Source organism: Panthera tigris, chromosome C1 (assembly GCF_018350195.1).
Source record: "Panthera tigris isolate Pti1 chromosome C1, P.tigris_Pti1_mat1.1, whole genome shotgun sequence".
Lineage (NCBI taxonomy): Eukaryota > Metazoa > Chordata > Mammalia > Carnivora > Felidae > Panthera > Panthera tigris.
Window position 1 is genome coordinate 2,121,466 of NC_056667.1, and position 27,128 is coordinate 2,148,593.

General features: G+C 65.0%; 1 protein-coding gene across 4 annotated transcripts in view; it reads left to right on the forward strand.

Moving 5' to 3' along the window:
* TP73 (tumor protein p73) overlaps positions 1-27,128 on the forward strand; it is a 62,286-nt gene that overhangs the window by 18,211 nt on the left and 16,947 nt on the right. For 3 of the 4 annotated variants that reach the window (XM_042996212.1, XM_042996213.1, XM_042996210.1), the window contains exons 2-4: positions 1,373-1,467; positions 1,796-1,916; positions 22,207-22,449. In XM_042996212.1, the coding sequence (XP_042852146.1) occupies positions 1,406-1,467; positions 1,796-1,916; positions 22,207-22,449 (426 nt within the window). In that variant the 5' untranslated portion in view covers positions 1,373-1,405. Of the gene's footprint in view, positions 1-1,372; positions 1,468-1,795; positions 1,917-9,249; positions 9,487-22,206; positions 22,450-27,128 lie in introns of those variants that run through there. The other variant, XM_042996211.1, reaches the window with a different exon arrangement.

Below are 27,128 nucleotides of genomic sequence, written 5' to 3' on the forward strand. Positions count from 1 at the left end.
GACTAACTTAATCTTGAACTCTGAGGGGACCGCTCCGTCGTCCTCGTGCGTAGGGCTGTGCTGTATCACCTCAGCAGGTCACTGAATTTCTCTGAGCCCGTGGGAGAGTTGGTTTGGGGCCCGTGCTTTCTAAGCTGCCTGCCGCGGGCCATCCCGTTTGGCCTTCGCCCGGGGCCTCCTTTCGCCAGGGCCCGGCCCCCGAGGCGGCCCCGCTGGCTCGTGCCACTGCTCCAGAGACCAGCGGCCTGGCACGTGGCGGCCCCGGGAGAGGGCCACAGACCTCCACCAGCGCCCGCCTACCTGGGGACATGGTGACAGATTGCGGGTGTGCCCTCCCTCCCCCAAAGGCTCCGGGCAGGTCTGGGCCTGCCCGCTTGGTCACTGCCAGGCAGACGGTGGCCAGGCTGATTCTCACGGCCCTCTGCCAAGGACCCGGAGGCAGGCCCGGGGAGGCACCACCTTGGCCCGGGTGGGGCAGCGGGCAGGGTGGGCTTTGGTGTCCCTGCCCCTCCCCGCAGGGGGACGGGGGACAGGGGCCCCAGCTGTGCCGGGCCTGGGCAAGGCCATGGCGGGGTGGGGGCTGGGTGTGGATGCTCTCAGGAGAGGAAGCTCTGGGGACAAAGGCCGGTGTGGCCGGGCATCTCCCGTGACGGGAGAGCACCATGCGGCGGTCCTGCCGCTGTGCCAGCTTCACAGCCATGGCTTTGGGCTGCCTCGTGGGGTCCGAGTTGCTTTTGTGTCCAGGCGGGGGGGGGAGGACCCTGTCTCAGAGGCGGACGGCTGTCTCAACGTGCTGCAGCCTCGGGGCATAGCAGGACTCAAGCCCGGGGCTCTGCTCCAGCCTCTGGGCGTGCCCGGCACATGCCCTTCCCGAGAGGGAGTGGCCTGGGATCTGAGCCGTCCTTGTGTCCCGGGGCATCGGGATCCCCCGAACCCGGCTTGAGCCCCGAAGGCCAAACCCGGAGACACAGCTCAGAGCAATGGTGACCACACCCGTCGGGGCCTTATTGCGGTCCAGGCACAGCCCACTTGTATGCAGCACCTGTGTGTTCCCCAGCTCCCACGGGGCCCTGCGGCAGCCTCCCGAGAGGGTGCCGTGGTCACCCCCACCCCGTAGGTGGCAGCTCTGAGAAGCCCCTGCCGTGCCAGGCACCGCCCGCCCCCCCAACCTGGGTCTGGAGTCAGGCCCGCCCGTCTGCAAGGCCGGACCCAGGCCCGGAAAGCGGAGGACGGACGGGGGGGTGCGAAGGGGTGCCCTGCCTTCAGCGGCGTCTGCATCGGTGTCACGGGCCCTGCCCAGACCCCACGGATGCTGAAGGAGGGCGGGGACCAGCCTTCCCAAGCACCCACTGTCCTTCTTCCCTCCTCGCAGAGCCAGCTGCCCTCCGGGCCGGGTGCGGGGAAGATGTCCCATCCCGCCGCCGCCGCCGATGAGGGGGCCACGTTCGAGCACCTGTGGAGATCCCTGTGAGTACCTCCTCCAGCCGCCCAGGGCCGGACTCGGTCAGGGCGAGGCTCGGGGGGCTTTCTCCTGGGGGTGCGGCATCCAAAGTCCGGGCTCTTTCCTCCAGCCAGCACTCCTGGGCCAGGAGGGGTCCAGGGGACAGAGCTCACGTGTGGCCACGCACCCCGGGCACAGACACTAGCCCTGGCGAGGCCGGCAGAGGAGGGAGGGGGAGCGGAGGAGACAGGCGATGGGGTGAAGGGCTCCTGCGGGCAGGACAGGTGTAGGCCTAGCCCACGAGCTCGGGGCCTGGGTGCCCCGGGGCTGACGGCTCTGTTCCCCTCTTCCCAGGGAACCAGACAGCACCTACTTTGACCTTCCCCAGCCAAGCCAGGGAAACAACGCGGTGGTGAGCGGCTCAGGGGCCAGCATGGATGTCTTGCACTTGCAGGGCATGACCACGCCCGTCATGGTGAGTGGGGAGGCTGTCTGCGGGGGGTCTCAGGACGGGGTCGGTAAGTGTGGACCGTTCTGTCTGGGGAGCTTGCGGAACCGGGACACTGGTGCTCAGGAGTACAGCTTCCTCGGTAGGTTTGTGAGGACATTTCAGTTTCAAAATAGAAAACGTATCAGCTCATGAGACTGTTAATCCACGGGCAGGAATGGATTCAGGCATGGCTGGATCCAGGCGTAGGAATGGCTGGATTTAGGTGTTGCAACAGCCTCTGCGTCTCCTGCCCTGCTCTCTCCATGATGGTGCCAGGCTCCAGCAGCACCTCCACCCCCGCTCTGCCACCGAGGCCCGGACACCCTGCTGCGGTGTCTCGGGTCCTACCGCTCTTGCGTTCCTCTTGGCAAGAAGGCAGGGCTGTGCTAACTGGGTGGTGGCCATGTCCCTGCTTCTTTCTCTGGCCACCCGCTGCAAGGCACTGGTGCGCCAGAAGGAGGTTGCAGAATGCAAGAAAGGGGTGTGAGGACCCCTGGCCCCCGGGGAGATCTAGTGACGCCTGCTGTCCCCACCACATGCCTGGTGGTTGCCAGCCCTCCCCAGGTTGCTACATACCCCCAGACGGCAGCGGCGCTGGTCCCTGGCCTCTCTGTGGCCAAGTGTCTGTCTCAGGGCACCAGCACCAGGCTGAGAAACTGGGCCCAGGAAGGAGGCAGTGCTGGGAGCTCTAGAGGCCAGGAGGGCCTGGCCCCCATGCCCTAAAGCCCCTGTCCAGAAGTTGGAGCCCCTCACCCCAACACATGCCCGTCTGAGGCACCTTGAGCATCCGGCAGACAGCGAGGGCCGTGTGGGCTCCAGTGAGCGTGTGAACGAGCCACGGCGAGGCTGGGGTGGGGACAGGGGGCAGGAGGGTCCCCTGTGTCCTCTGTCGTGTCCGTCGAAGCCCACTGGGCTGGCCCACATGCGACTTGGGCCGTTGCAGCCGGGGGGTCGGGGTACGGCAGGCAGGGGGCCCCCGTGACATCCGTTCCCCTGAGGAACCTTTCACGCTGGATCTGAGAAAGCTGACTGTCCGGCCCGGCCTCCTGCTCGGGGACGCCATCACAGTGAAGGCAGCCCGCCTGCCTTCCACACCTGTTTGTTCCCATTTTACAGGCGGGGAAACCGAGTCAGGTGCTGGCAAAGGGTGGGCCTCGATGGGCTGGGGCAGAGTCATCCTGGACCAGGATGCAAAAGTGCAAGCTCTGTCCTGTCCCCCCAGAACCTTCCCTGTTCTACCAGCTGCTCCCCAGGGGCCAAGGGTCCTGACCCCTTGCCTCCCAGGACCCCCTCCTGGACCTCAGTGTCCTCCCCAGCATCTCAGTAGGGCTGCCGTCGGCTGGCTGCGTCTGGGGCACTCACCTGGGGGAGGCCCACAGGCATCTCCCCACGAGCCGGTGCTGCGGCTAGACCAGCCCTTCTTTGTTTGACAACAGCAGGACCCGTGTCATTGCTCTCAGGGCTGGAGGGTTCGAGGCGGGCCCGGGCCACGCAGCCAGGTGGCAGGTAGAGAGAGAAAGAGACAGTGCAGACTGGAGGTTCTGCCTTTATGGGGGTGGGGGTGCGGGCCTGGGTTTCATGGGCTCACTCTTTACTGGTGAATTTAAAATGCAAAAGCAGATTTAAAGCTCAGGAAGGGGAAAGCAGGGTCACCCGATGGTCAGTTTCTAGATCACTCAGGGCTTTCTCAAAGGGGAGCTACATCGCAGGGGTGGCCTGGCCCTTCCTCGAGCTGGGCGGCCGGCCGCACGTTTATTCCAGGTGGCCGTCTGCTGAGTGGCCACCTCGAGATCAAAAGCAGAACGTCAGGCACTTCTGTCACAATAAAAAAAGCTGACTGCCGGCGCTGGCTATGTCCACTGTGTGGAGGGGCAGGGGCTCTAGGGACAGAGGACCCTTGAAGAGTGTCCTAAGGGGTCTGTCTCCTGAGTTTGGGAAGCGGCCCAGCCTTGCCCTCGAGGGCAGAGGAGCCTGGAGACCCCAGCAGCATCAGGAGCGGGGGTAGGGGTGGGGTCTGCTCCCCAACGGGCAGAGGCAGCAGCTCTGGGTTCCTGAGGGGTGGGGCGTGCTCCCCCAGTCCCCCCGGGAGCATGCCAGGTGCTGAGCACGTCTGGGCTGGGAATGGAGGGCACATGCCTCCCACCTGCCGCGGGGGAGAGAGAGAGTGGCCTCCCAACCCTGCAAAGGGCAAGAGGCCTGAACCAGCCAGGGAGGGACACACCTCTTAGTAAAAGGCTGGGACTCCCTGACCACCTGGTCGGCCTCGGCCTCGTCCTGAGCCCTGCCTGGACCAGTGGGAACAGCGACTGGTCCGGGGCGGGCGCCATGCAGAGAGCTTGCCTTAGCCCCCCTTCACCCTCTCGTGGCCGACGCAGCCGGATGCACAGACGGAGGCAGCCCGGCAGCCAGGGCAGAGCCGGGTGCCTGGCCGCCTCGCCGAAGGGCCCTCCCGCTCCCCGCCCCGTGTGGCCAGGGCCCTGGAGCAGGTGCAGGAGGGAGCCCCCGGAGGACGCTCCCCAGCGGCGGTGTTGAGTCCAGCCTGGGGACCAGGAGGGCGCGGCTCTCTCCCCACCCAGCCGCTCAGGGGGAGGAGGGGTAGCCCCAGCCTGGTGACCTTAGACAAGAGGCTTCCCAGGCCGGGCCTTGGAACCAGTGACCCCGGCTGGCCACCGCTGCAGTTGTGACTCAGCATGAGGCGGGTGTAAAGGCTCACGCGCACAGTGCCCCCCACCGCTCCTGGGCAGGCGGCCTCAGTCATGGGGCTGGTCCGGCAACAAGGCAGAGCCTAGATGGGTGCAGTCCTTGAGTGGGGGACATTGGTCCTCCAGGGTGGCGCTTTCCACCGTCCGGGGCCTTCTTCCCGCGGGACGGGCCGGTTCCTGAGCGGCATCCCCTCCACGGTCAGAAGAGAGGCCACTGCAGGCCCACGGGATGCCCTTACCCAGAGCTTCAGTGGCCAGTGGGGACAGGCAGAGTGGATGGGGGCCCGCCTGAAGAGCCACTCTGTCCCGGGTTCAAGTTCCCCGTGACTCTGAGCCTCAGTGTCCCTGCCTGGACCCAGCAGGAGCTCCGGCCAGCCCTGCGGGAAGGACGGCTTCTTGTCCTTGGACCTCCCTCCCGCCACACGGGTCCGGCAGTCGAGAGGACAGGGCCCCAACAGGCGGGACTTGGAGGAGTCCTAAGCACAGATTCTTGGAGGGGCAGTGAGCTCCCGAGGTCCCCACCACACCACATGCTGAGGTGACACAAAGGGAGGCCGCTGTGGGCATGGGGAACTCTGGGACGCATCCCATCCCTATCCCTTTTCTGCCAGGGGACGCACACGGGGCCTCAGTTTCCTTGTCTGTACATCGAGCTGGGGCGGCAATATCGAGGGTGGTGCGGGGCCTCAGGCGGCGTGTGACACAGCTAGGTGTGAGGTGGGGGCGGCAGGGGAAGGGCCCCGTGTCCAAGAGCGCTGTTCCCCCCCCCCCCCGCCCAGGGAGGACCCGACGCCCCTTGCCCAGGGGTCCCTGCGGGGGGGAGCCCTTGCCCTGGGTGGTGGCCTCGGGTTCTGGCCACGTCCGCCTGCCGCACACGGCTTGCTCCCTGCCACAAGGAGCTGTAAGCTAGGCCTCCCGCATCCTGCAAGGGGAGAACAGAGAAAAGCCTATCGGATCCCTGGCGTCCCAGGGGCTCAGGAGGGCGGTGGGCTGGCATGGTGAGGGGGGCGGCCTTGTGAGGTCTGTACTGGCCCTGGAGGCCCCCCCCCACGGTCTAGGGGGGGCGCAGACAGGATGAAGTCCTTCATTGTGAGCACTCCGGGTGTCCCAGGCAGGCAGTGGGAATCCTGACTCCCGCTGGACAGTGCTGGGCCTGTGTGTCTCCTCTGAGTCTGTGTCCCCGGGGACAAAATGAAAGCCAGACTCTTGGAGGGGGGGAGGGGCAACTTCTCAGCTCCGATGATGCATGAAAGGGGGAGATGGCATGTGGCCAGCCTAGGCTGGAGGGCTCGCCTCCCTCCACCCCCTCCCAGCATCTCGCCTGGCAGAGTCCCCTCCCCCCTGCACCCCTTCCCGCCTCTCCTGGCGCCTCTTCTCTGGCGACAGCTGTTGTGGGCAGGTGGGCCACAGGGGTAAGGGCTGTGGCTGGCAGGGGCGGCTGATCCATGCTGGGGCCCCACCCCCACCTGCTGCACAGCCAGGCGGATATGCCCAGGGCTCGAGACCCCAGCAGTGACCCGGGGCAGGCCTTCCTGGCCTGGGGGTGCATTTCTCCCCAGGTGGGGAAGGGAGGGCACAGCCCAGCGTGTCCTCCCGGGAGGTGTTCCCAGGAAGCCGAGCTAGCCCACAGAAGGGGGCAGGTGCGCAGACAGAGGGGAAGGACGCCCCCTCCTCAAAGGGTCTGCAGCTCGAGGTCAGCTCCAGGACCCCCAGCCCACCTGCCCTCCGTAGTGAGCCCCGAGCAGCCCTTCCTTCCACAGGCTGTGGGGGGACTCCTCTGGGGTGCGTGGAGCTGAGTCCCAGCCAGCCGCCGGGTCATGGAGCCAGCTCCGTGGCATCCTCCGTGGCATCCTCCGTGGCATCCTCCGTGGGGTAAGCAGAGCCATCCTCCCGTGGGTGCTCAGGAAGGAGTATGAGGAGTGTGGCCCTGAGCTGGCACGTCGCTGGTGCCCTTCCTGCGCCCGTGGGAGGGGGAAGAAATATCCCACCCCCCTCTGCTGCCACGAGCCTGCGGAAGTGGTCGGTGGGGTGGAACCTCCAGTGAGTTAGAATCAGGACAGCAGGTGCCAAGGCCCAGTGGGGCTGCCTGGGAGGCCACCCGGAGGAAGCAACTGAGGACCAAGCGAGGAGGGGGCCCAGTTCTGAGGACAGAGTCCCCCAGTGCCCTGTCCCTGCCCCCTGGGTGGCCAAGACTTAGGACATGTGTGCAGGAAGTGGGTGCTGCTCGGGAAAGACGCTGGAGTCAGGCACGTCTGCATATGGTGTCTTGCCCCTAGTCGCTCTAGGACCCCAGCCTGGCCCAGCTCACGGTGCGGGGGACAGTGCTGGTCCTCAGGCCCCGGGTGCCCAGAGCCTCCTCTGTGCCGCCCCTGCGGCCTGGGTGGGGCACGGACCCTCTGCCTCTGCTTCCGTCAGGGGTCGAGAGAAGACGCCTTCCCGACCTGATGCCCTCCCTCTGGAGAGCATGCTGTCCGGGGCTTACGTGTGGCTGGCTTCCCCTGGGCCCAGCCTGTGTTCCCCGGCCATCCCAGTGGCCCGAGCGGCCCCACCCTCACCACACACTTGGTGGCCTAAAACAGCACTCGTGTGTTTCCTCATAGTGTCCGTGGGTCAGGAGTCCCGCGGGTCTCCCCTGGGTCCCCTGCTCAGGGTGTCAGCCAGGCGTGCAGTCTTGTCTGGCCCGGGGACCCCTTCCGCCCCCTGGCTGTTGGCAGAGTTCAGTCCCTTGTGGCTGTCAGACTGGGGCCCCTGCCTCCTTGCTGGCTGTTCCGAGGGCCACTTTTCTCAGCTCCTGGGGGCTGCCTGCCATCTCCTGCCACGTGGTGCCTCCACAGCCTGGCGGTGTGCTCCTAAGGCCATTTCGAGGACGTCTCCCTGACCTCTTTGAAGGGCTCTCCTGATTAGGCCTGGCCCACCTGTATACTCTCCCTTCTGATCAGCTCAGAGTTGACTGGGTTTGGAACCTAATCACAGGGGCTGTCATCACATCTACGGTGCCTCCCGAGGACAGGGGGCATTCAGGGCACAGACCTGGAGTGGGAATCTTGGGGCCACCTGAAGATTGAGTTCCCACACGTGGGTCCCCTGTGTGCCAACCTGTGCCCATTCCTGGGGTCTCTCACCTCAAATTCTTCTTTCCTCTCCTCTCCCCTTTGGGCTTTTACAAACCCAGCATGATTAAAAAGGCAGCCGACCTCCCCCAAGCCAGCTGTCCTGCATGGAGTCCCAGCTGGAGGTGTTGCCCTCAAGGGGGGTCGCGGGGGACACCAGCTGTGAGAGGTTGGGGTTTGAACCCTCCTCTTCTTCCCCTACCTGGCTCTGTGTCCCTCCATTCCGTCCTCCTGCCCAGCCCACCAGGCGCCTCCACCTCCAGCCTCCCTCCCTGAAGAACGGGCCCCCCAAGGGCAGCGGGCTCCCCACCCCAGGCCTTGCCATCTTCCAGCCAGAGCTCCCAACCTGGGCCCCCTGCTTTCCTCCCTTGTCTCATTGTGAGCGCCGGGGGCTGACAGCCACGGGCCACGGGAGTGAGTGAGTGAGTCCGGCCAGCCTGCAGAGCAGTGTCTCTGCTGCAGCCCCCAGGGCCCCCCCATGGGCTCTGCCTCCCCATCTGCCGGAGGAGCCTGGGGGCTGGGCTGGGCCTTGGGTGGAGTCTGCCTCTGCCCTGAGCCCCCCAGGAGGCTGGGAATGGCTGTGGACGCGACAAGAATGGGCTGGCAGACAAGGGTCTCGAGGATGTCTTTCCAGCACCTCAGTGGTCTTGGGGGGTGGGCGGGGCTTGGAAACTTGAGGGTGGCCTGTCCAATTTCACATGATTTATATGTAACTGTATAACTGATGTCCTGCCTGCTTCTAGGGAGGGCTCCGGCCTCTACCCCAAAGGCAACGTTGAGCCACAGATGGTTACATTGGGTTGGAGGTTCAGACTCCAGAAAGGGGGTAGTGGCGGCCCCCTCAGAGCCCCCGGCTAGGCGGGCCACCGTTATGCGGCGCCTGGAGGCCAGCACGCGGTCCCCCTCCTGGGCCACATCCCTGTTTCCAGGGGCTCGGCACCGGTGGGGACAAGGCCAGCGTCAGCCCGGGCAGGGCTGGGGCATCGGGACTCTGGTCCTCCGGCTCGATCCGCTGCCTTGGACCGCGCCTAGGCTGCTCGCTCTCGTAGCAAGGCTCCCTGCGGGTACCGGGGGAGCAGTCTCCTGGGGTGCCTCTCCTCTCTGTTCAGCCCTGCGGGGTGGCCCCGGTGGACCACACGCTCCCGAGGCAGGAGGATTTGCTCCGCCCAGGATGCCAGGGCTATAGCACCACGTCTTGGCTCTGGGGTGGCTTGGCCCCACCAATCTGGGTCTCAAGGGCCCGGGCTGGCCCCGTCGCGCTCAGGGGTGCAGGCCTGTGGCCCCGGAGCCTCCCGGGGGCGGTGTCCTGGGGGGAGCCGGCTGTGGCTTAATTGCGGAGCGGGCCGGTGGCCCGGCGTGCCGCCCCTCCCCGCGCGCCTCCATGGTGCGGTCCAGCACAGCAGTGGGCAAGCTGAGGCCTGCCTGGACTTTGATGAATAGGCATGAGGAATAAGGGGTGGGCCACCGGTTTTGTTGTTAGACGCAGCCGGTTGACAGAACTGGGAGATGAGGAGAAGGAAAATGCCCGCAGATAGCCCACATGTCCCGGGGCATCCTCCGCCCCCCTAGCCACGGCGTCCCTCCGCCTGGGCCCACCCCGCCGGGCGGCCACCACTCTCTGCCTCGCCCCCCGGCCACCCAGACCCATGCCTCGTCCCGCGGCACGCCAGCTCCCCGGCGTGTGCAGACCCCCGCGTGCCCACCATGCTGTATGTCAGTGACCCCGCGCAGCATTTTGCCACGGTAGGTGTGCCGCATCTTTCCGGAACCGTATCTCCATCCTCCTGGGGGAGCCTTGGTGGGGCTTTTGCCGTGATGGGGCTTAGGAAGTGCGTTCTCTCGTCTGTGTCCTGCTCAGGCATCCGGTGCTGGCTGGGTGCCGTGATCCAGGGTAAGCTGAGGCAGGCAGGATGCACCGAGGGGCTGGGGCAGGTCCTGGGCAGAGAGGCAGATGCCTGCCCATCCTGGAGAAGTTTTGGGACCAGTGCCCACTGGCCGGACAGGACCAACAGCCAGGGAGAGGAGGGCGGGTCATGTCTGGTCGGGGCTAGGCGGTTGCCTTGAGTTGTGGGGCTTTCCGCTGCTTCCCAGCTTTGGGCTGGCGGCTCGGTCCTGCCCGCACCTGCTTTCAGGTCAACAGCATCCTCTCCTGGGAATCTGCTCGCTAGGCTGGCTTGGTGTGGTCTGAGATCGAGGTCAAGGACTTGTGGCAAACCGGCCTCAAGGTGTCCGTCTCATGGCAGGGTACCAGCCTGGCAGAGGGAGGGGAGGGATGGCAGTGTTTGCTGGGCCCCTGCGGTCTGGGCCCTGGGGACCCGGGCTCATTTCCAGACTTGCCAGGTCCCCGGGGGCCAGGCAGGTACCAGGCTGCTAATTGAGCAGGTGGAGGCTGGGGCCGTCTTTCCTGCCAGGGATGCAGGTATAGTGTGGGCCGTTGGGACCTGTGGGAGACCTGGCGGCTGGCAGAGGCCAGGAGCCTGAGCCACAGAGACCTGGGGGTGCGGCAGCCTCTGGAGACGCGAAGGTTCTGGGCGGTGTGCGTGAGTGCACGGGTGTGCTTGTGTGCGAGAGAGCGTGTGTGTGCGTGTATTGTGTGCATTGTGGGTTTGGGATGAGCATGTGTGTGTGCCTGTGCACGTGTGTCCCCAGCAAGGTCGGGGGTGGGGGGAGTGACAGTGTGTGGCCCAGGAGGAGCTATCTGCCTGCCGCCGGGGCACCTGGTTGTCATGCGCACAACCCAAGGCAGAAGCCAGAAGCCCCCGGGGCCCCTGGAGGCCAGTGTCCCTGCGCAGCCAGCGGAGAAGCCTGGGCACGTGGGGACCTTTTCTCCCCAGTGAAGTGGCCCCCGCAGTGCAAATGTCGGGTGGGGCTGAGCGTGGCTGCTGCGTGGCATCTTCCCTGGGGCGCAGGGGTGAGGGGCGCAGGGGTGAGGGGCGCAGGGTCCTTCCCTGGACGGTGGACGGAGCGTCTACATTGCTGCTGCGGCCCACACCCTGCTCGGTTCTGTGTAGACGAGGACAAGTCTGTCCGCAAGGCTGGTGCGTTTGTGCCCGGGGCAGGTGGAGTCGCCCTCCTCTTCCCCTGGGGAGGGGGAGGGGCTGGGTCACTGATTTGTAAATGTGTCTGTTTCCTGTTTCTGTCCCAGGAGACAGAAACTTCCTGCTGCTGCAAGCCTCAGGAAAGAGGAAGTGAGATTTGGCCCAAAGCACCTGAAACCCCAAAACCAACAAACAGGGTTGTCCCGAGCTCACGTTGTCACGTCCCTTGTCGCTGGGAGCCCTTTGGGGCCGCAGGGTGTCTCCCGTGTGGCCCCGCCCTTGTCTGTGAGCAGGAAGCGCCCTGATGCTCGGCTTCGGTCAGCCCTGCGCCCGGGTCTGCTCAGGGGCTGCTCGGGGTCTGGGGCATCCTTTCTCGCTGCTGGTTTGTACTCAGGGTTTGCCTCCGCACCGTCCCTCTCCATCGAAGGCTGAACGACCCCTTCCGTGGCTCCCACTTACTGGGGGCGTTGGGCCGACACCGGTGGGGGAGCTGCTTCTCCCACTGTGGCGGGCCACCTACCCCCAACCCAGGAGGGAGCTGAGGGCACGGACGGTCCCTTCTCACCTGAGACCACACTGGAGATCGTTCGGAGCAGACACCTGGGGCCGACTTTTCCATGTTGATCTCTGTGATCTCCCGTTCACTATCCTCTCGGGCTGTTTCACTATTTAGCAAAAACTGTAGAGCCTCAAGAGATAAGCAGGGTCAATATTAGACCCCGTGGCTCTTTTCAGGCCTGTCTGTTGACCAGGGCCCAGGACTGTCTGGGCTGCAGAGTTATCGTTTTCTTGTTGTCAAGCATACTTGAGAGACAGAGAGACAGAACGTGAGCCGGGGAGGGGCAGAGAGAGAGGGAGACAGAATCTGAAACGGGCTCCAGGCTCCGAGCTGTCAGCACAGAGCCCGACGGAGGCTCGAACCCACGAACTGTGAGATCATGACCTGAGCCGAAGTCGGACGCTCGACCGACTAGCCACCCAGGCGCCCCTGCAGGGTCACAGGGTCATGTGGAGCTGGGTCAGCAGCGTCTGGCCGGTTCCCGCTGTCCGCCGGTCTGGTGGGCACTGGCAGGTGTGTGTTGTGTGAACGCCCGTGCCCACGGTCCTGGCTCAGCACTTTCCACCCGCTGTCCAGCAAGGATCCGGTCACTCTGTTCCTGCAGACTGTGCAGCCTCTGGGCGGGAAGGGCCCCAGGTAGGAAAAGCCAATCCGTGCGTCAAGAACTATGTCCTGAGCGCCTGCTGTATCCCAGGCACACGGAGGGAGGGAGGGACGAGATCCCACAAGGCTTCTAGAAGGGGCCCTTGCTGCAGTGCTCGGAGGAGACCACAGGAGGGCAGGGCCGAGGCTGGGAGCCCGAAGCCGCTGGCGGATCCTGCGGAGGGATGGTACCTAGGGCCAGGCAGGAGCAGGGGAGGCGGTGAGCACCTGAGTCCTGGACGAGATTTGCTGGTGGGCTGGGGGGTGGGGACGGCGAGCACAACCCAGGTTGGGCCCGGGGGGCTGGGTGAAGGGGGTCGCCCCGTTTATTCAGATGGGATACTGCAGGAGGGGGATTTGGGGTGAAAAGTGTGAACTCGGCTTTGCTTCGTGAGCCACTCATCACCTGTGGGGGAGGGGGCGGCGGGCCAAGACACCCCCCCCACCCCCCACAGCACAGCGCCTGCTGGAACACCTGGGGGCAGGTGTCGGGGAAAATGACAGTGAGGAGGGTCCTGGCATGGGAGGGGGCTGCACGCATGGAGAATGACCAGATCCGAGATAAGCAGAGACAGAGAGGGGCAGCCTGGGAGCCAGGAGGGGGGGCCATGGGGGACAGGAAGGGGCGGGGCCTCTGGGGACCTGGACCCGGCAGGAGGGGTTCCAGTGGCTGGGAGAGGACAGGGCTGGAGTGGCCAGGGGCCTGGGCTGCGGAATGGGACAGCAGCCACAAGGTGTCCTTTCCGACCTGGTTCAGGGCCGCTGGGGTCCGGGCAGGCAGGGATTGACTGTTCCGGAAGGGGAATACAGGAGCCTGCCTCAGTGGAGGTGAGGGATGGCCCCATTCGCCAGGCTCGCTGAGCTGCCCCGCCGGTGGCCAGTCGGCCAGTCGGGTCTCTGCTAGTGGAAAATCCCTTCTTCCCTTGCTTGTGGCCAAAACGCGGGAGCTATTCTGCAACAGCCAACGTCCCGTTCATTCGGAGCCCCCGACGTGACCTCTGAGTGTGCCAGGCCCTGCACTGCCCCACGACTGGTATCACGCCTTTGACTCGGGAGCCAGAGGGTCCCTGGGCTGAACCGCTCCCCCGCCTCCCATCAGCCCTTCCTCTGGCCGCAGGTGCTCTGCCCTTTGATCTCCAGCCTGGAAGTTTCCCTGCACCCTGCCCATCTTTCACTTCCGACGGGCTTCGCTAATCCTTCTCATGAGCAACCCCCCCCCTGCCCCCCGGCGTGAACAACAGGCTGTGTGTTCAGCCTGTTGTGAAGTCCCGAGCCCCCTACACACTCAGCGGCTGGTTTACTGGCTGCCATGGCCGCACGTGAGCACCAGCTCCCGCAGGGCATGGGCCGCCTCTGCGTGGTGCCGCCCTCCCCCAGCACCCGGGAGACCCTCACCCGCCAGGAAGCTTGTCAGGGCTCAGAGCCCGCAGGAGGGCCTGGTGTTGGCCCGTCTGTCCGCCCCGGAGCCGTGAACTGGGGAGGTGATGGCTGCTTCTCCATCCCCGGGTGCTGGCCGTCGAAGTGACCACCGCCCCTCCCCCCACCAGAGTCCCGCCTCCTTCGCTGTGCTTGTTGCTGAGGAGACCAGGGGCCGCTCAGTGAGGTGCTGTGCACAGGCAGGGCCTGTTTAGCGCCTGCGGATAGACAGACGGACAAGGGAGACGTGGGCGAAGGAAGTCAGGGCAGACACCTGGGTCAGCGTCAGGCTCTGGGAAGGCTGACTGTCCCCCGTGGGGCTCAGGGGCGAGGGGTCCCCCACGAGCTGCACCCCACCTTTGCTCCAGGCCCCGGGCACCCTGGAAGGGGCTGTTTTCTGGGGGTCAGTAAAGTCTGTGCATCCGTGGGCCTCCGGCCTGTTCACCGGCGGCCCCGCAGACGCCGTCAGGGAGTCGCATGGGGACCCTGCGCGGCTCGGGCTCCAGGCCGCCGCCCCGGCTGTCTCAGCAGCGCTGTCTGCAGGCAGAGGCGAGCAGGGCCATCCTGCAGACACACGCCTCGGCAGCTGCAGGAACGGGCTTCTGGGGGCACGTTTCTCCAGCGCGAGGTGTGGAAAGTTCCACACGGCCCTGGCGTAGGATTGGGCGAGGAGGGCGCGCGCATACTTCCAGGAGGGGAGGGCGCCTCCCCCAGCACGAGTACGGTCTTGTTGGCATTTCCACCCATTTACTCAGACTCCGGGAGATGCTGTGGGAAACACCGCGGGTGGAGGTCTTGCTCCGAGGGGGACGGGTTCTCTCCCCCTGAAGCCCGGACGGCATGCCAGCCACTCACCTCTGGGTGAGGCTGCACCCAAGCCCAGACATGCCTGCCAGAGAAGACCAGGGGGCTCGGAGTCTCATGCCCTATGAAACCTCTGGTATCAGTGTTCTGCGGAGAGCCGGGGACGCTGGGGTCAGAGCAGAAGCCTGCGGGGGGTGGGAGGGAACCCCCCAAGGCAGAGGCCTCTGAGATCCGTGGGGTGCCCGCCTGCCCACCCCCGGAGCCCACAGCAGGGGCGAAGGGGCCGCAGAGCTGAGGCCCCGTCTCCCCAACTCCGCACACCCTGCCCCAACCGTGCGGGAGAGAATGATGCTCGCACCCCCGTGCCCCGGCTCAGGCGGTGCCGCGTCCCAGGAGTGGGGAGCGCCGAGCTGGCCTCACCCCAGGAGGTAACATCCGAGGGGGAGTCAGGGGAGCCTCCTGAGCGGAGGTCTGGGGAGGACATCCGGGCAGAGGGCCCGGTAAAGACCCTTGTATCCACCTCTCCAGTCAGATCCACTGTGGTCCCATGAGGAAGCCACGGCCGACACCGTTCACCCGTTTTCCACAAAGACGGGGGCCACGCAGCCGGACGGTGACGTGGTTCCCACCCCGGGGCCGCCAACCTGGGAAAGGATCCATTGCTGTGTCTTACTGTTGGGCTCAGCTCCAGCCCTAGCTCCTGGCTGGAGGGGCAGCCGGGCCAGGATGCTTCCTGGGGGAGGTGGCTCTGAGGTTGGAGGCTGGAGGGCAGAACCTGGCCAACGGGATGGGGAAGGGGCCAGGGAAGCCAGGGCGGCTGTCTGCCAAAGGCCGACTATTCCTCCCGACTGTTCACCTGCGGCCGTGAAGGGAGCTGTGTTTGCCGGGCCCTCGGGCAGCACGGGATGCACGCGGTGCCGCGGGCGTGGGGAGCGGTGGACACGGCAGGCGGGGCGGGGCGTCGGGACCCAGCAAGGCATGCTGGGGAGGGCAGGAGGCAAGGAGGGAGGAGAGAGGAACCCGTGAAGCCTCAGGCCAGGTGCATCGCCGCCTTCCACGTCTGCGAAGGTCACGGGTGGACTCTGTGACGAGTTGCATTTGGACCTCTCGGCTTTCTTCGGAAGTGCTTGGGAAATGTCCTCACCCCCATGGTCAGGAGCCTCAGGGGGCAGATAGAGGACCCTGACAGGACCGGCTCTGCAGCCTCGCCTCCCCTTCTGGACACTCGGGGGTCCCCCGCGTGACACCCAGGAGGCTGGCCGGGGTCACAGAGCGGAGATACAGGCAGCTGACTTCACTTGCTGCTCTCGGTTCAGAGCAGCCTCGGCCCGAAATGCAGCGAGGGAAGTGGGCTTTAGTGTCCAGAAAGAACTTCCTGAGGGTCAAGGGTACACGATGCTGGACGAGCTTAGCCAGGTCGGCTGTGGAAGCTCTTTGCTGCAGGTTTTTCAAGAGGCGTGAATAGACAGTCAGAGCTGAGCTTTGGATAGCATAGCTTGGAACAGCTCAGTCTTGTTGGCTGTGTTTTGTTTTTTACTAAATACAGCGCAATACTGAAATGTATTTCCTCTTCCTTATGATTGAAAAGAAAAAAGCTTTTCAAGTTATCTATTTATTTTGACAGAGACAGAGACAGCGTGAGTGGGGAAGTTCCAGAGAGAGAGGGAGACAGAGAATCCCTAGCAGGCTCTGTGCTGAACTCACTAGACCGTGAGATCCTGACCCGAGCTGAAATCAAGAGTCAGGTGCTTAACCGACTGAGCCACCCAGGCGCCCCTCCTTATGATTTTCTTAATAAAATTTTCTTTTCCCTGGCTTACTTCATAGTAAGAACATGGTATATGACCCATGTGGCTTATAAAATCTGTGTTACGTGACTTTATGGTATCGGTAAGGTTTCTGGTCAACAGTAGGTTAGTAGTAAAAAGTCATACTTGCATTTTTGACAGCGTGGGGTATCGGTGCCCCTAAGCCTATGTTGGTCAAGTGTTTCGGGGTTAAGCTGTGTTTCGGGGTTAAAGCCAGAGGAAAATGGACACCCACGAGGTATGCACCCACAAGGGTGTGGGTCATGGTGTTTGTCACACTACCCAGAAAAGCGGGAGAGAAAGCCCCAGAACACAGAGGCAGGTGAAAAGAGCCAGGGAAGCTCCTAAGAGGAGGTGAGCCTTGAAAGGCTTTTCAGGTGGCAAGGAGACAGACAGTGTTCCAGGAGGGGGACAGCAGGAGCAAAGGCCCTGTGGTACGGACAAGAGGTACAAAGGAGGCTGGGATGGGGGCTCCTTGGGGGACCCTTTATCAACGCCGCCCCCCCCCCCCCCGCCAGAGGCCCAGGGGCTCTATCTTTTGAATCAGTGTTTGAGCCCAGTGTCTCCCGCTGCTCCTGCTTGGCCTGGTGCAGGGACGAGTCTGGAGGTCTCCTCTCCCTCAAGTCCCCTCTACTAGGTGAGTCAGCCTGGAACTGAGCCTCTGGGGACATAAGAAGAGTCGTCTGAAGTTTTACTGACAAGGTTTTCTGTTACGACTTTCACTAGAAAAATAAGGTCCACCCGGGGATGCTGCGTGCGGCAGCTGCCCTTGGTCGCGGGCCGCGTGCTCACAGCCAGTCTGACTTTCCCTCCCGTCTTACTAGCCACGGGTGCCGGGAAGGCAGGGGAGGCCGAGGCAACCGGCACACAAACTTTAAGAGCAGTTTGCTTTCCATCTACATCCCTGAAACCCGCTTGAGATGGTTTACCGATTGTCAGTAAACACATAAAATGAGAATCTTCTCCAAGTGCAAACCCGGCCGTGCGTTGTGGCCGCTCCCGGAGGCAGGACCTGCCTTTGACCCCAAAGAGCACCCAGGGCAAGAGCGGTGCTGTGGGCCCACGTGTGTGCTGAGTTCCAGGGTCCGTTTCCTTCAGCCCAGAGTTTTCTGAGCCTCCAGTCTGGGGCTGGGCGCGACGGGACGGTGGGATGTGGCCTCTCTGGGGTATGGGGGCCTCCCCGCTCACCCCCTCCCTGTGCCTGGCGCTCGGCCCTGAACTCTGAGTGGGGAGGGTCTGGGGGTGGCCCAGCTTGTTTCCCTGCAGCCCTTACCTTGTTGGGCCTTTGTGCGGAGGAGGGGGAGGGGAGAGGGGTGTGTCCAGCTCAGTTGGCTCCCTGGCTCTGGGCGGGGCCTCCTGGGCAGGGGTCATTCCTCCTGATGTACAGTCACAGGTTATGGCCTTCCTGGACCCTCCTGATCCCCACAGCGGTCCTATGGATGGCTTCACCCCTACTTTGTAATAGAAAGCTGAGGCTGAGAGCGGTGGAGTCCCGGCTGGGTCACATTGGGGGGGGGGGGCCTCGGCCCCCAGGTCTGCGGACCTCAGAGCCCTGCTCTACCCTGCTGGACCTGAGGGGTCCCTCCTGTCCTTCTCCTTTTGCCCCAGGACACGGTCCTTGTGGGTGGCACTAATCCTGGACCTGGGCACATTAGAGAGTCCTGTTCTGGAGGGTGTTAGGTGGGCAGTGGGATGGCCAGGAGAGCCCTGCGTTCTGGGATCACCAGCCCAGGCACCACCACCTGACCACCTGTGGGGACCCCCGGCCCTGGGGGCTTGGGCGGCAAGGTCTAGCCTGTGGGGCAGGGGCTGGAGGGCTGGGCTGAGCTCAGGTTCCCGGGAGAGGAGGACCAGTGGGCAGGCCGGACCCTCTGCTGCCTGTGGGGGTGCCTGGGGCACTGGGGCCTGGCTCCCGGGGCCTCTGAACCCCCCCCCCACCCAGCCCCCATTCTCCGCTACCCCCTGGGCAGGGGCAGGGGCTGAAACCTGAGACCCTGGCCAAAGTGAGTGTCCCCCCTGTGTGAGGACAGTGCAGCCATCCCCAGCTTGATGCACCCCCCCTCCCGCCCCCAGCCCCATGCTAAGCTCTGCTGTTGCTGCTCTGTGCTGTGACAGCCCCCCGCGGTCTGCAGAGCAGGGAGGCCCCGAGGCTGGGGATGCAGGGCAGGGCGGGCTGGAAGCTGGGACACCCCCACCCCAGGGCGGTTCCTTCTGTCCTCTCCCTACTGCTCCTGGGGTAGGACCCCCTTTTCCTGGGACTCCACTCGCTGTCCCTGCCAGAGACCAGCTCCTTTCCCAGAAGAGGGCCAGACACAGACACAGTTCAGGACCTCCACGCCGGGGGTGGGGCCTCCCATCGGGCAGCCTCCTCCCTCTGCTGGAGGCCGCAGCCTGAGGTCTAAGCCCCTTGCCCCTTCCCAGCGAGTGTTCTGGGCCCTGCGTGTGAGCACACTCGGGCATGTGGCCCCGAGGCCTATGTGTGCCCTTGCCTGTGTTTCTGGACCCAGAGGTGCCGACCCTGGGAGCCAGCCTGGCCCCCTGCAGAGGCTGTGGGATGGATTCCCTGGTGCACTGGCCAGAACTGCCTGCACCCTGAGGGCACGTCCACCCTCTCTGCCCCTGCCCGCTGTCCCCTCCAAGTCGGCAGAGAGCACCAGAAAACATGTTTGTGGAGCAAATGGACAGAGACTGTTGGGGGGCCTGTCTGGCCCTGGTGGGAGGAGCCCCCAGGCCATCTGCCAGGGTCCAGCAGGGCTCACTGAGGATCTGGGGGGAGATGTACTCCCCCGGCCCCAGCCCCTCCCGGAGCCCGGGCCCGGTGCATCCTCCGCGGGACCTGGAGGGGAAGCCGCCCGCCCGCCCGCAGCCCTGCTTGGGTCGGGCCGAGGAGCCCTGCACGCACATGTAGGCACATGCGGGCCGCCCCGGGCTGGGCATGTCCTAATCAGCCCGCTCTCTTGGGAGTTCTGCTTGAAAGCAAACAAACCAAAAAAGTCCTGGTTTTGCCCGAGGTTCCTCCCGCTGCCAGGGGCCTCCGGTCTGGACGAAGGGCACCCCAGGCTTCTCTGTGGCTGTGCTGGGCCCGGTTTGGACAGCGAGGTCGGGTGGGGCTGGTCCCCAGGGTGCAGTGCACCCCATCCGACTGGGAAGGAATGCAAAGGGAAGGAAGGAAGGACCTTTCGGGAGGCATGCAAAAGCCGCCCCACTTCCTAAGCAGCGGGGTTCCCTGCAGCAAAGCGGAAACGGCACGAAGCAAACGGGACAGAAACCTCTGCCCTCTGCCATTTCCTGGGGGTGTGGGTGCAGGTGTCCCTGGGGAAGCAGGACTCAGAGGAAGGGTAGCAGGGATGGCCCTGGCCCCGCACAGGGGCCCGACGCTCTCCTAGGGAGGAGGGGCGCCCCTCAGGAAGCTGGACCACAAAATGCCACGGAGTCACGGGGCGGGAGGGAGGAGGGTGCGCACAGGCCACCGGCTGGCTCGTGGGCAGACAGAGGGAGCCTGTCTGAGGCGCCCGCCCGGTGTGCAGAGCGCTCCCTTCCCGCTCACGAGGGCTCCCGCACGCGGGCCCTGCCCCTTGTGGCTGCTGGGTACATGATGCTATCAGCCTTGCTCTTTTGGTTCAGTGACTAATTCCCTGGCACCCGCCGCAGATCGGTAAAGAATGTGGACAAGTTAAAATCTGAACAACGTTGTTGTCGTCGTGGGGCTGTCTCTCATTTCTGGGAGGGGGGGGCCGTGGGGGCCCTTTGCCCTGCTGGCCTGGGCCGTCCCGTCGGGAGGGGGCAGGGAGGGGAACAGACCTGCACCCCGGGTTGTGCCGTGCTCCCCGAGGCTCCCACAGCCCTTTAGTCGCCCAGGGCGCAACTGGCACCCCAGTCGCCCAGGGCCGCGGCTGGTCACCTGGGAGGGAAGAGAGAGGTCACGGAGCCTGGGGAGGAGGGTGCAGGCTGGGACCCCCGCCCTCCCCCCCGGACCCGGTGGGCTCTCAGCCTCCTTGAGTGGGAGGGCCGGCTTCCCACCTGGCCTTCAATCCCGGGCATCGGTCCGGGGGAGACGTCCTATTGCCTGGCACACCCACGCTCCGTCATTCATTCATTCATTCACTCACTCACTCGCTCACTCGCCCGCTCGGCAGGCCTCTCGGGAAGCACTCTGTAATGAGAGCCCGTGGTACCCCGGCAGGGGCTGGGCTGCTGATCGCAGCGGTTGTGACCTGCTGACACACAATTCACCCATTTCAAGTGTGCAATTCAGTGGGTTTTCGTATATTCACAGCTGTGTGTACCCGCCTTGACGGTGAATTTTAGAACCTCTTCATCACCTCCGAAGGAAACCAGCTGCCCCTTAGCCTCTGCCCCCAGCCCCACCCAGGCCCTGGTGGCCAACTGCTCTGCCTCCGGCTGGACTCGGCCGGCCGTCAGCGGGGACCCCACGGCAGGCATACTCGGCTCTGTGGCTGGCTTTGTGCCCTCGCTGGTGGCGCTCCCTGTAGGGCGTGTCTGACTCCGGAATGGTTGTGTCCCACTGCTCCCTCAGACGGACCCCACAGTTTGCTCATCTGGTGCCGGGGCCTCCCAGGTTGACAAGTGAAGGCACAGAAGGCTGTGGGGAGCCAGAGCGGGGAAGGAGGCCTCTGAGGTTGCCCTGCAGGGGTCCCCTGTCCGCCGCCCCCCTGTCCCGCTGCCGGCCCTTCCCCAGGTTCACAGCGGGCCACGGCTCCGGAGGTCCAAACGGAAAAGGCCTGAGGCCCGCCCGAGGGGTCCGTCCGATGGCAGTTTCAGCCGGGGGGGGCGGGGGGGGCTCAGGTGGCTGTCCCCTGGGGGCTGGAGCATCCTGGGCTCCAGGAGCCACGAAGCCATGGCCACCTGTCACCTTCTTGTGCTCCATCAGCCCTTGTGGTAAGCTTCCTTCAGACTGGCAGTCTTCGGTAGAGGCTCCAAGGACCCTTGTCACCAGCAGGCCCGATGGGGGAACGTGTGCTTTCCAGACGGATGCTGAGCTGGAGGGGCTCTGGGTTATGCACACCTCTCTCCTGATGGAGGAGGCAGAGAGGGGCTGAACAGCCGGTCACCCTGGGGGATGCACCCCTGTGCTTTGCAATTTGGAGAAGGCAGGCTGGTGAGGCGGGGGCTGCAGGGCAAGCCCCCCACCCCACGCTTGCTGCTGGTCTGTCCCTGCCCCCCAGGGGGACCCCAGGCCCTCTGCCCACAGTTCCCACCATCCCCACCCGTGTCCGGGGCTCTCGGGGCCACTGCCTCACCCCAGGCCGGTCACTCCCTCTACGTGCCTCAGTGTCCCGGTCTGTGAAACGCGATAATGGCAGTGTCCACCTCGGGCCCCTAGAGAGGATTACAGTAAACCTCACCGCCATCCTGGCACAGAAAGCAGCTCACAGGTTTGCAGGTAGGAGCCCTTCTGGCCAATATCAGCTGCTCTTTGCTCTGTCAGCCCACCTGCCGCTCGAAGCCTCCAGATTGGGAAAGGCGTCTTCCTTGCCGGCCCTCCAGGAGGAGTCTGATCTGCCCTAGATTGGGCTGGTCCCCTTGCTGGGGCCTCCTCAAGCCCCAGGCAGGGGCTGGCCCATCTCGGGGTCCCGGGACCCCAAGGGGGTGAGCTGGGGGTGCACACACACAGTACAGCTTAGAGTCCCTGTTCCTCCTGTGTGGGGGTGGGGTGGGGAGGGGCTGGGCTCCCGGGTTAGGGTTAGGATGTGGACCAGTAGGAGGGGACTATGGGCCCCACACGCTGGGGCCACCCTCTGCCGGGCCCGCCTCTCCCACAGTTGGGCTCTCTGGGCCTGGGGTCTCCCCGCTTCTGGCTGGAACACAGGGTGGGAGGCGAGGGTGTCCGGCTGGATACCGCCCCCTGGAGAGTGCCGCTGAGTCTGCTGGCCTGTGAGAGGGTCCGGAGGGCCGGGCGGGGAGCCACCCCCACCAGCAGCTCCCTCCAGGTGTGCTTGGTGGAGCCCCGGAAACCCTGGCACCCGGAGCCGATGGAGGGGGGAGGCGAGGTGAATATGTCAGTTTATCCCAACACAAGCAGTGACCTGTCGGGTGGGGGGGGGGGGGACGGGGAAATATTTGGGATGACTGAGCTGCTGGCCCTTTAAGTCTCCTGTAACAGGACACCTCTGGCCGCGCGTTTCCACTCTCCAGCCTGACTGTGTGTCCCCCTCCCTCCCCCTTCCCACGTTAGCCCCAGTTCAATCTGCTGAACAGCACCATGGACCAGATGAGCAGCCGAGCGGCCTCGGCCAGCCCCTACACCCCGGAGCACGCCGCCAGCGTGCCCACCCACTCGCCCTACGCGCAGCCCAGCTCCACCTTCGACACCATGTCGCCCGCACCGGCCATCCCCTCCAACGCCGACTACCCCGGCCCCCACCACTTCGACGTTACTTTCCAGCAGTCGAGCACGGCCAAGTCGGCCACCTGGACGGTGAGTTGTGCGTCCGCTGCCAGGGGCGCCTGCGGGGTGTGGGCCGGGGAGGGGTGATCGCCCCGGGCGGCCCGCCGGGTGTCCGCGCGCGGGGTTCCCGGCCGCCTCCGGGAGGAGCGTCGGGCAGGAGGCGGGTCTGGGGCTGGGCAGTCTGGGCGTGCCCACCCCTCGGACGGACACGGCCAGAGCGGCCAGCCTCCGCGGGGCCCCAGAAGGGCAGACCATCCTCAGGGGGACCCGCCGGCATCCCCGCAGCCCGGTGGGGTTTGCGTCCTGTCCTGGGTGATCAGGAGGCGCGTGGATCGGCACCCCCCCCCCACCGGGGTCTGCAGAGGCCACTTCCTGCGGGTGGTGCGGGGCGGCGGGGAGGTCCGGAGTCCGGCGGTTGGCGGGCTTGGGCTGTGCCCGCACAGTCTCTGGGTTGTTGTCTGTGAGCGTGGGTGTGAGGCCGGGACGTCAGGGCTGGGTCGGCAGCTGTGCGGACTTGGGTCTCTGGCGCCGTGCTTGGGGGCATTCTGGCCCCTGGTGGGGACGTTGCCAGCTCGGATGGCATCCCGCACACCCACTGGTGCTTCGAGTTTACTCTAGAAACCACCCAGCAACGCGCGAGATAGAATCTGTTATCGTCCCATTTTACAGCCAAGGAAGGAGGCACCGGAGGGAAAATAGCTCGCTCGGAGTTACGCCGTTAGTAAGGGCCAGCTGGGAACCCCGTGGCCGGCTTCCCGGTCGTGGGGTCACTGGGGTTACGGTCCTAATCGCTGAACCGCGCTGCTGCGGCTGCGAGGGGAAGGGGCTGCCAGACATGCCCACGGGGGCAGGAACGCAGCAGAGACCCGGAGATCCCCAGGACGGACCACAGGCTTTCCTCTGAGGGTAGGGCACGCAGGGCATTGGCAGGTCACCTGCCACCCCCCCCCCCCACAGGACAAGGACAGTGAGCCTTGCCCAGTACCTACCCCGGACACATCTAGGGGGTCCTGGCCACGGGACAGCGTCACCTCCTGCAGGGGACAGCAGCTCCATGGTCTCCCCCAGTCCGTGGAAACAGGACCCTGGAACAGGGAAGTCTCCAGGCAGGGTGGCTGTGTCCCTTCAGGAGCACCAAGCGGGTGACCCGGGGGCTCTGCTGCTTTAAGGGGGGGGAGGGGTCCCACGATCCCCACTGCCCTGCTGGGCTGTTTCCCACGCTTCTGTGGGTGGGGGTGGGGTGGAACCACAGGGAGCTGGTCAGGCTCTGCAGGGGCCAGTCTGGGTCTGGCATCCAAGTCACAGCTTCCCCTGACACCCCAGCTGCTGACCCATCTCTGGTCTGGGGCTCCCACCCCGTGGGCGCCCAGTTTTCCTCATTTGCGACTTTTTCCTGCAGTGTCCCTTGTCGCTGGTGGTAAGGCTTAAAGGGCTGTTGCCCACGCAGCTCGGGCTGGCACAGTAGGAGCAGTGTGTCACCTTAGCGGCAGAGCTGGGGATGGGGTGCCATAGGGCTGGTCCTCCTGGGTGAGGTTCTGAGGCTGCAAGTGCTAGAGGGTTCTCTTACTGCCTGCGGGGTCCTGGTCCTCCCACCCCGATTTGAGGTTTGACTGGGTGACTGTAAGCCAGGTCAGGAGGCTCCTGAGGCATCCCCACACTGGCACACCTCTGGTGACAGGAGACTCACTACCACTCCTACTCCATGTTCATACTGTTCCCCGAGCCCTTCCTCCAGCTTCTCAGGGGAGGGTCCCAGCCTCCTGCACCAATGCTGTCACCCAAGCCTGAGCTGCTGGACCCCTAGGAATTTTGGCAAGCACTGGAGGGGGGTCCCGGCTGTCTTCCTCCCCACTGTTTGAGGAGGCAGGAGGGGTCTCTGCAGTGTCCTGGGGGACTTGGAGTGCCTTGGATGGTCTGAGCTGGTCCTCAGCAAGGGACAGAAGCTGTGCCTCGGCTGGCTGTCCCCCCCTCCCCACCCCCCACCTAGGGCCTCTGTCCCCACCTCCCCTGGCAGGGGAGTGACATTAAGGGTGGAAAGCCCATGGCTGGGTCACAGTTGTCTGCTCCTAACTGGCCCCATGGGGTGGCCTGCCCCGGCCAGCCACACCAGAGGGCAGGGGAGGGCTTACCTTTGCCCAGCGGCTCTGCCCACAAGCCCCGACCAACCCTGCCCCGCGTGCCCGAGCCCCGATCCCCACCTCCCTGCCTGGGCCCTCTGCTTTTGCGTGGCTGCTCTGAGAAGGAGGTGTTGTTGTTGGAGCACACGGGTCCCCCCCCCCCCCCCCCGCGCCAGACCTCGTCAGTGCAGGGGGTGGAGGTGGGACAGACGTTGATAATGAGATTTTTGGCACCTTGGCTCTCTGGGAGAAGACCCCCCGTAGGCTCCTTTCCCTGCCCGGGATCACGGTGCAGGACGGGGACTGCCCGGCCGCCCGCCTGCTCGCAGCTCTGGGGGTCTGGCTGCGCGGGCGCTGCCCGGACTTGCTTCCCGGGCGCGCTGTCTGGGCTCCGCACCGCGCGGTGCGTGGCTCCCGCCGTGCCGGATGCCTGGTAACTGATAGATAATTCATATTTTTCTCAAGTACAATTCCAAATTGACTGTTGCCTTCACTCCTGTCCCCGCTCGGAAAAAAACACCCTCACCAAGTCCCCAAGGGACCGCAGCTGTTAATGGGGTCTTTGGCCTGTGCCTGGCCGAGGCCCCCTGCGAGCACCCCCACATCTCACATCCATGCTCCTTGGGCACCGAGGGGAGCCCTCAGCTCACAGGCGTGCGTGCCACACGCGGATGCACATACGGAAACACCTTGCACACGCGTGAAGACAGGCACACGCAGACGTGCACAGGCATACACAAACACATGTGCACACGTGCAGCCTCTTCTGGTCCCGACCCAGGGTTCTGACAACCCCTCCCGCCCACAGGCCAGGACCGGCGGGTCAAGCATAACTGAGCAGACAAGGGATGTGTGTTCAGCCTCCAAGATTATAAACTGGGGGCCAGGGACGGGACGAGGTGGGAGAGTTTGGCTGGCAGGGTCCAGGTCTCGGGTCTGCTGCACTTCTCTGGGCCTGGGTCTGAGGGTGGGGTCGTGACAGGACAAATGAGCTGCCTCCTGGGACCACTTCTAACGGGGCCTGGAGCCCGGAGAGCGCCCCACAAACCGCTGCTGTTGAGCCGTCCTGGTGAGGGCCTGTCCCGTGTCGGCGCTCCTCGGGGATCTGGGGGCGTCAAGGAGAGACCTACATTGAAAAGGTCAGGGCGGCGAGTGAGGGCTGGCACCCGGGGGCGCTGATGCTCTTTGGACCGGTGGACAGTGGAGCCCGGCCGGCGATGGCACTGATTGTGCCTTTGTCGCTGTCCCAAGCCCTCCCCGGCACCCTCCAGCCTGGCCTCTGGGCCCTGACGGCCACTCTCACCCCGCAGCCCCCCCAGGGATTGGCGGTGACACGGACGGCTGGTCCCAGGAGCCTGGAGGAGCAGCCGATGAGAGGGGCATCTGGATGCCGTCCAGCCCAGCTCAGTCTCCCCCGGCTCCTAGGCTGGGCCTCGCCAGGGAAGAGGGCTGTCCTTGGGGTTTGGTAGGTTTGGGAGGGGGGTCCGAGGCCAGGCAAGAGGCTTGGGACGGTCGGAGCCCCGGCCCAGCTGGGTAGCGTGAGGCGTGATGGTGAGGGTGCACGTGGCGTGACGGCTCAGCTAGTCCCCGGGGGGGCCTGGACACAGCCCCCTGAATGACCTCCAGCCGCCCCACACACGAGCGTCAGTCTGTCCGTCTTGGGGGCCAGCCAGCTCACGCAGCGTGAGCGCCACCCTCCTGGCCGCGGAGGCTCCTGTGGAAGGCAGGCGGGAGACACAGAGGTTCTCCACGGGGTTCCTGGCAGAATGTGGCTGAGTCAACACTAATGGATTCGGGAGAAAACTTTCCAGCCCCTCGGAGGTTTGCGAGCAGGAAAATAATAGTGGATGTGTCCCGACATGATCACAGTATCAATTGCGTTATCCTAAAAGTTTATGGAATGCATAAGTGGAATTAATACCTTTTACTGGCACCAGAAGCAGTTACACGTATTTAAGGCCGAGGGAAGAGCTCTCAGTGTCTGTGGAGACAGAATGAGGAGCGAACAGGGGAAGTTGAAGCGATTGCCTGCATTGTGCAAAGCTCCTGGGGCGGAGACCCGCTTCCTGCAGGCTGGCCCTGGCTGGTGTCGGCGCCCTAGCCTGTGGCCTGAGCTGGGGATCGCTTCTCTCACCACCCTCTGCAGCCGCTGGGGCCCCTGGGCTTGGAGGTCGCAGAACTTGGCCTTGGAGGCCGAGTGGGGCCGGGGCTGGGGCCCGGGGCCCGGGGAGTCGGGAGCGGGGCCTGGGAACAGCCCCTCCTCGCCTCTCCCTGGGCATCTCCCAGGCCCTGGCTGCCCAGCCAGCATCGGTAGCTGCCGTTATAGGGGGGACAGCTCCTCCTGGAACCGGGGCTGAGGAGGCCACGCGGTCCTGAGGCTCCTGCCCCCGTCCTGTGGACTCTGGGCAAGGGTCTCTGCTGAGCGACCAGTGAAGCTTTTCAGTGGTCAGTTGCAGGGGAAATCCGTGTCAGGATTTTGGAAGCGGGGCTCGAGTTCATGGACCCCAGGCCCCAGAAGTCCCCTGGCCACGCCTCCCCCCCGCTCCCCCCCCCCGCCTTGCAGGGGTGATCCGTGTATTTGTCCAGGCGGCC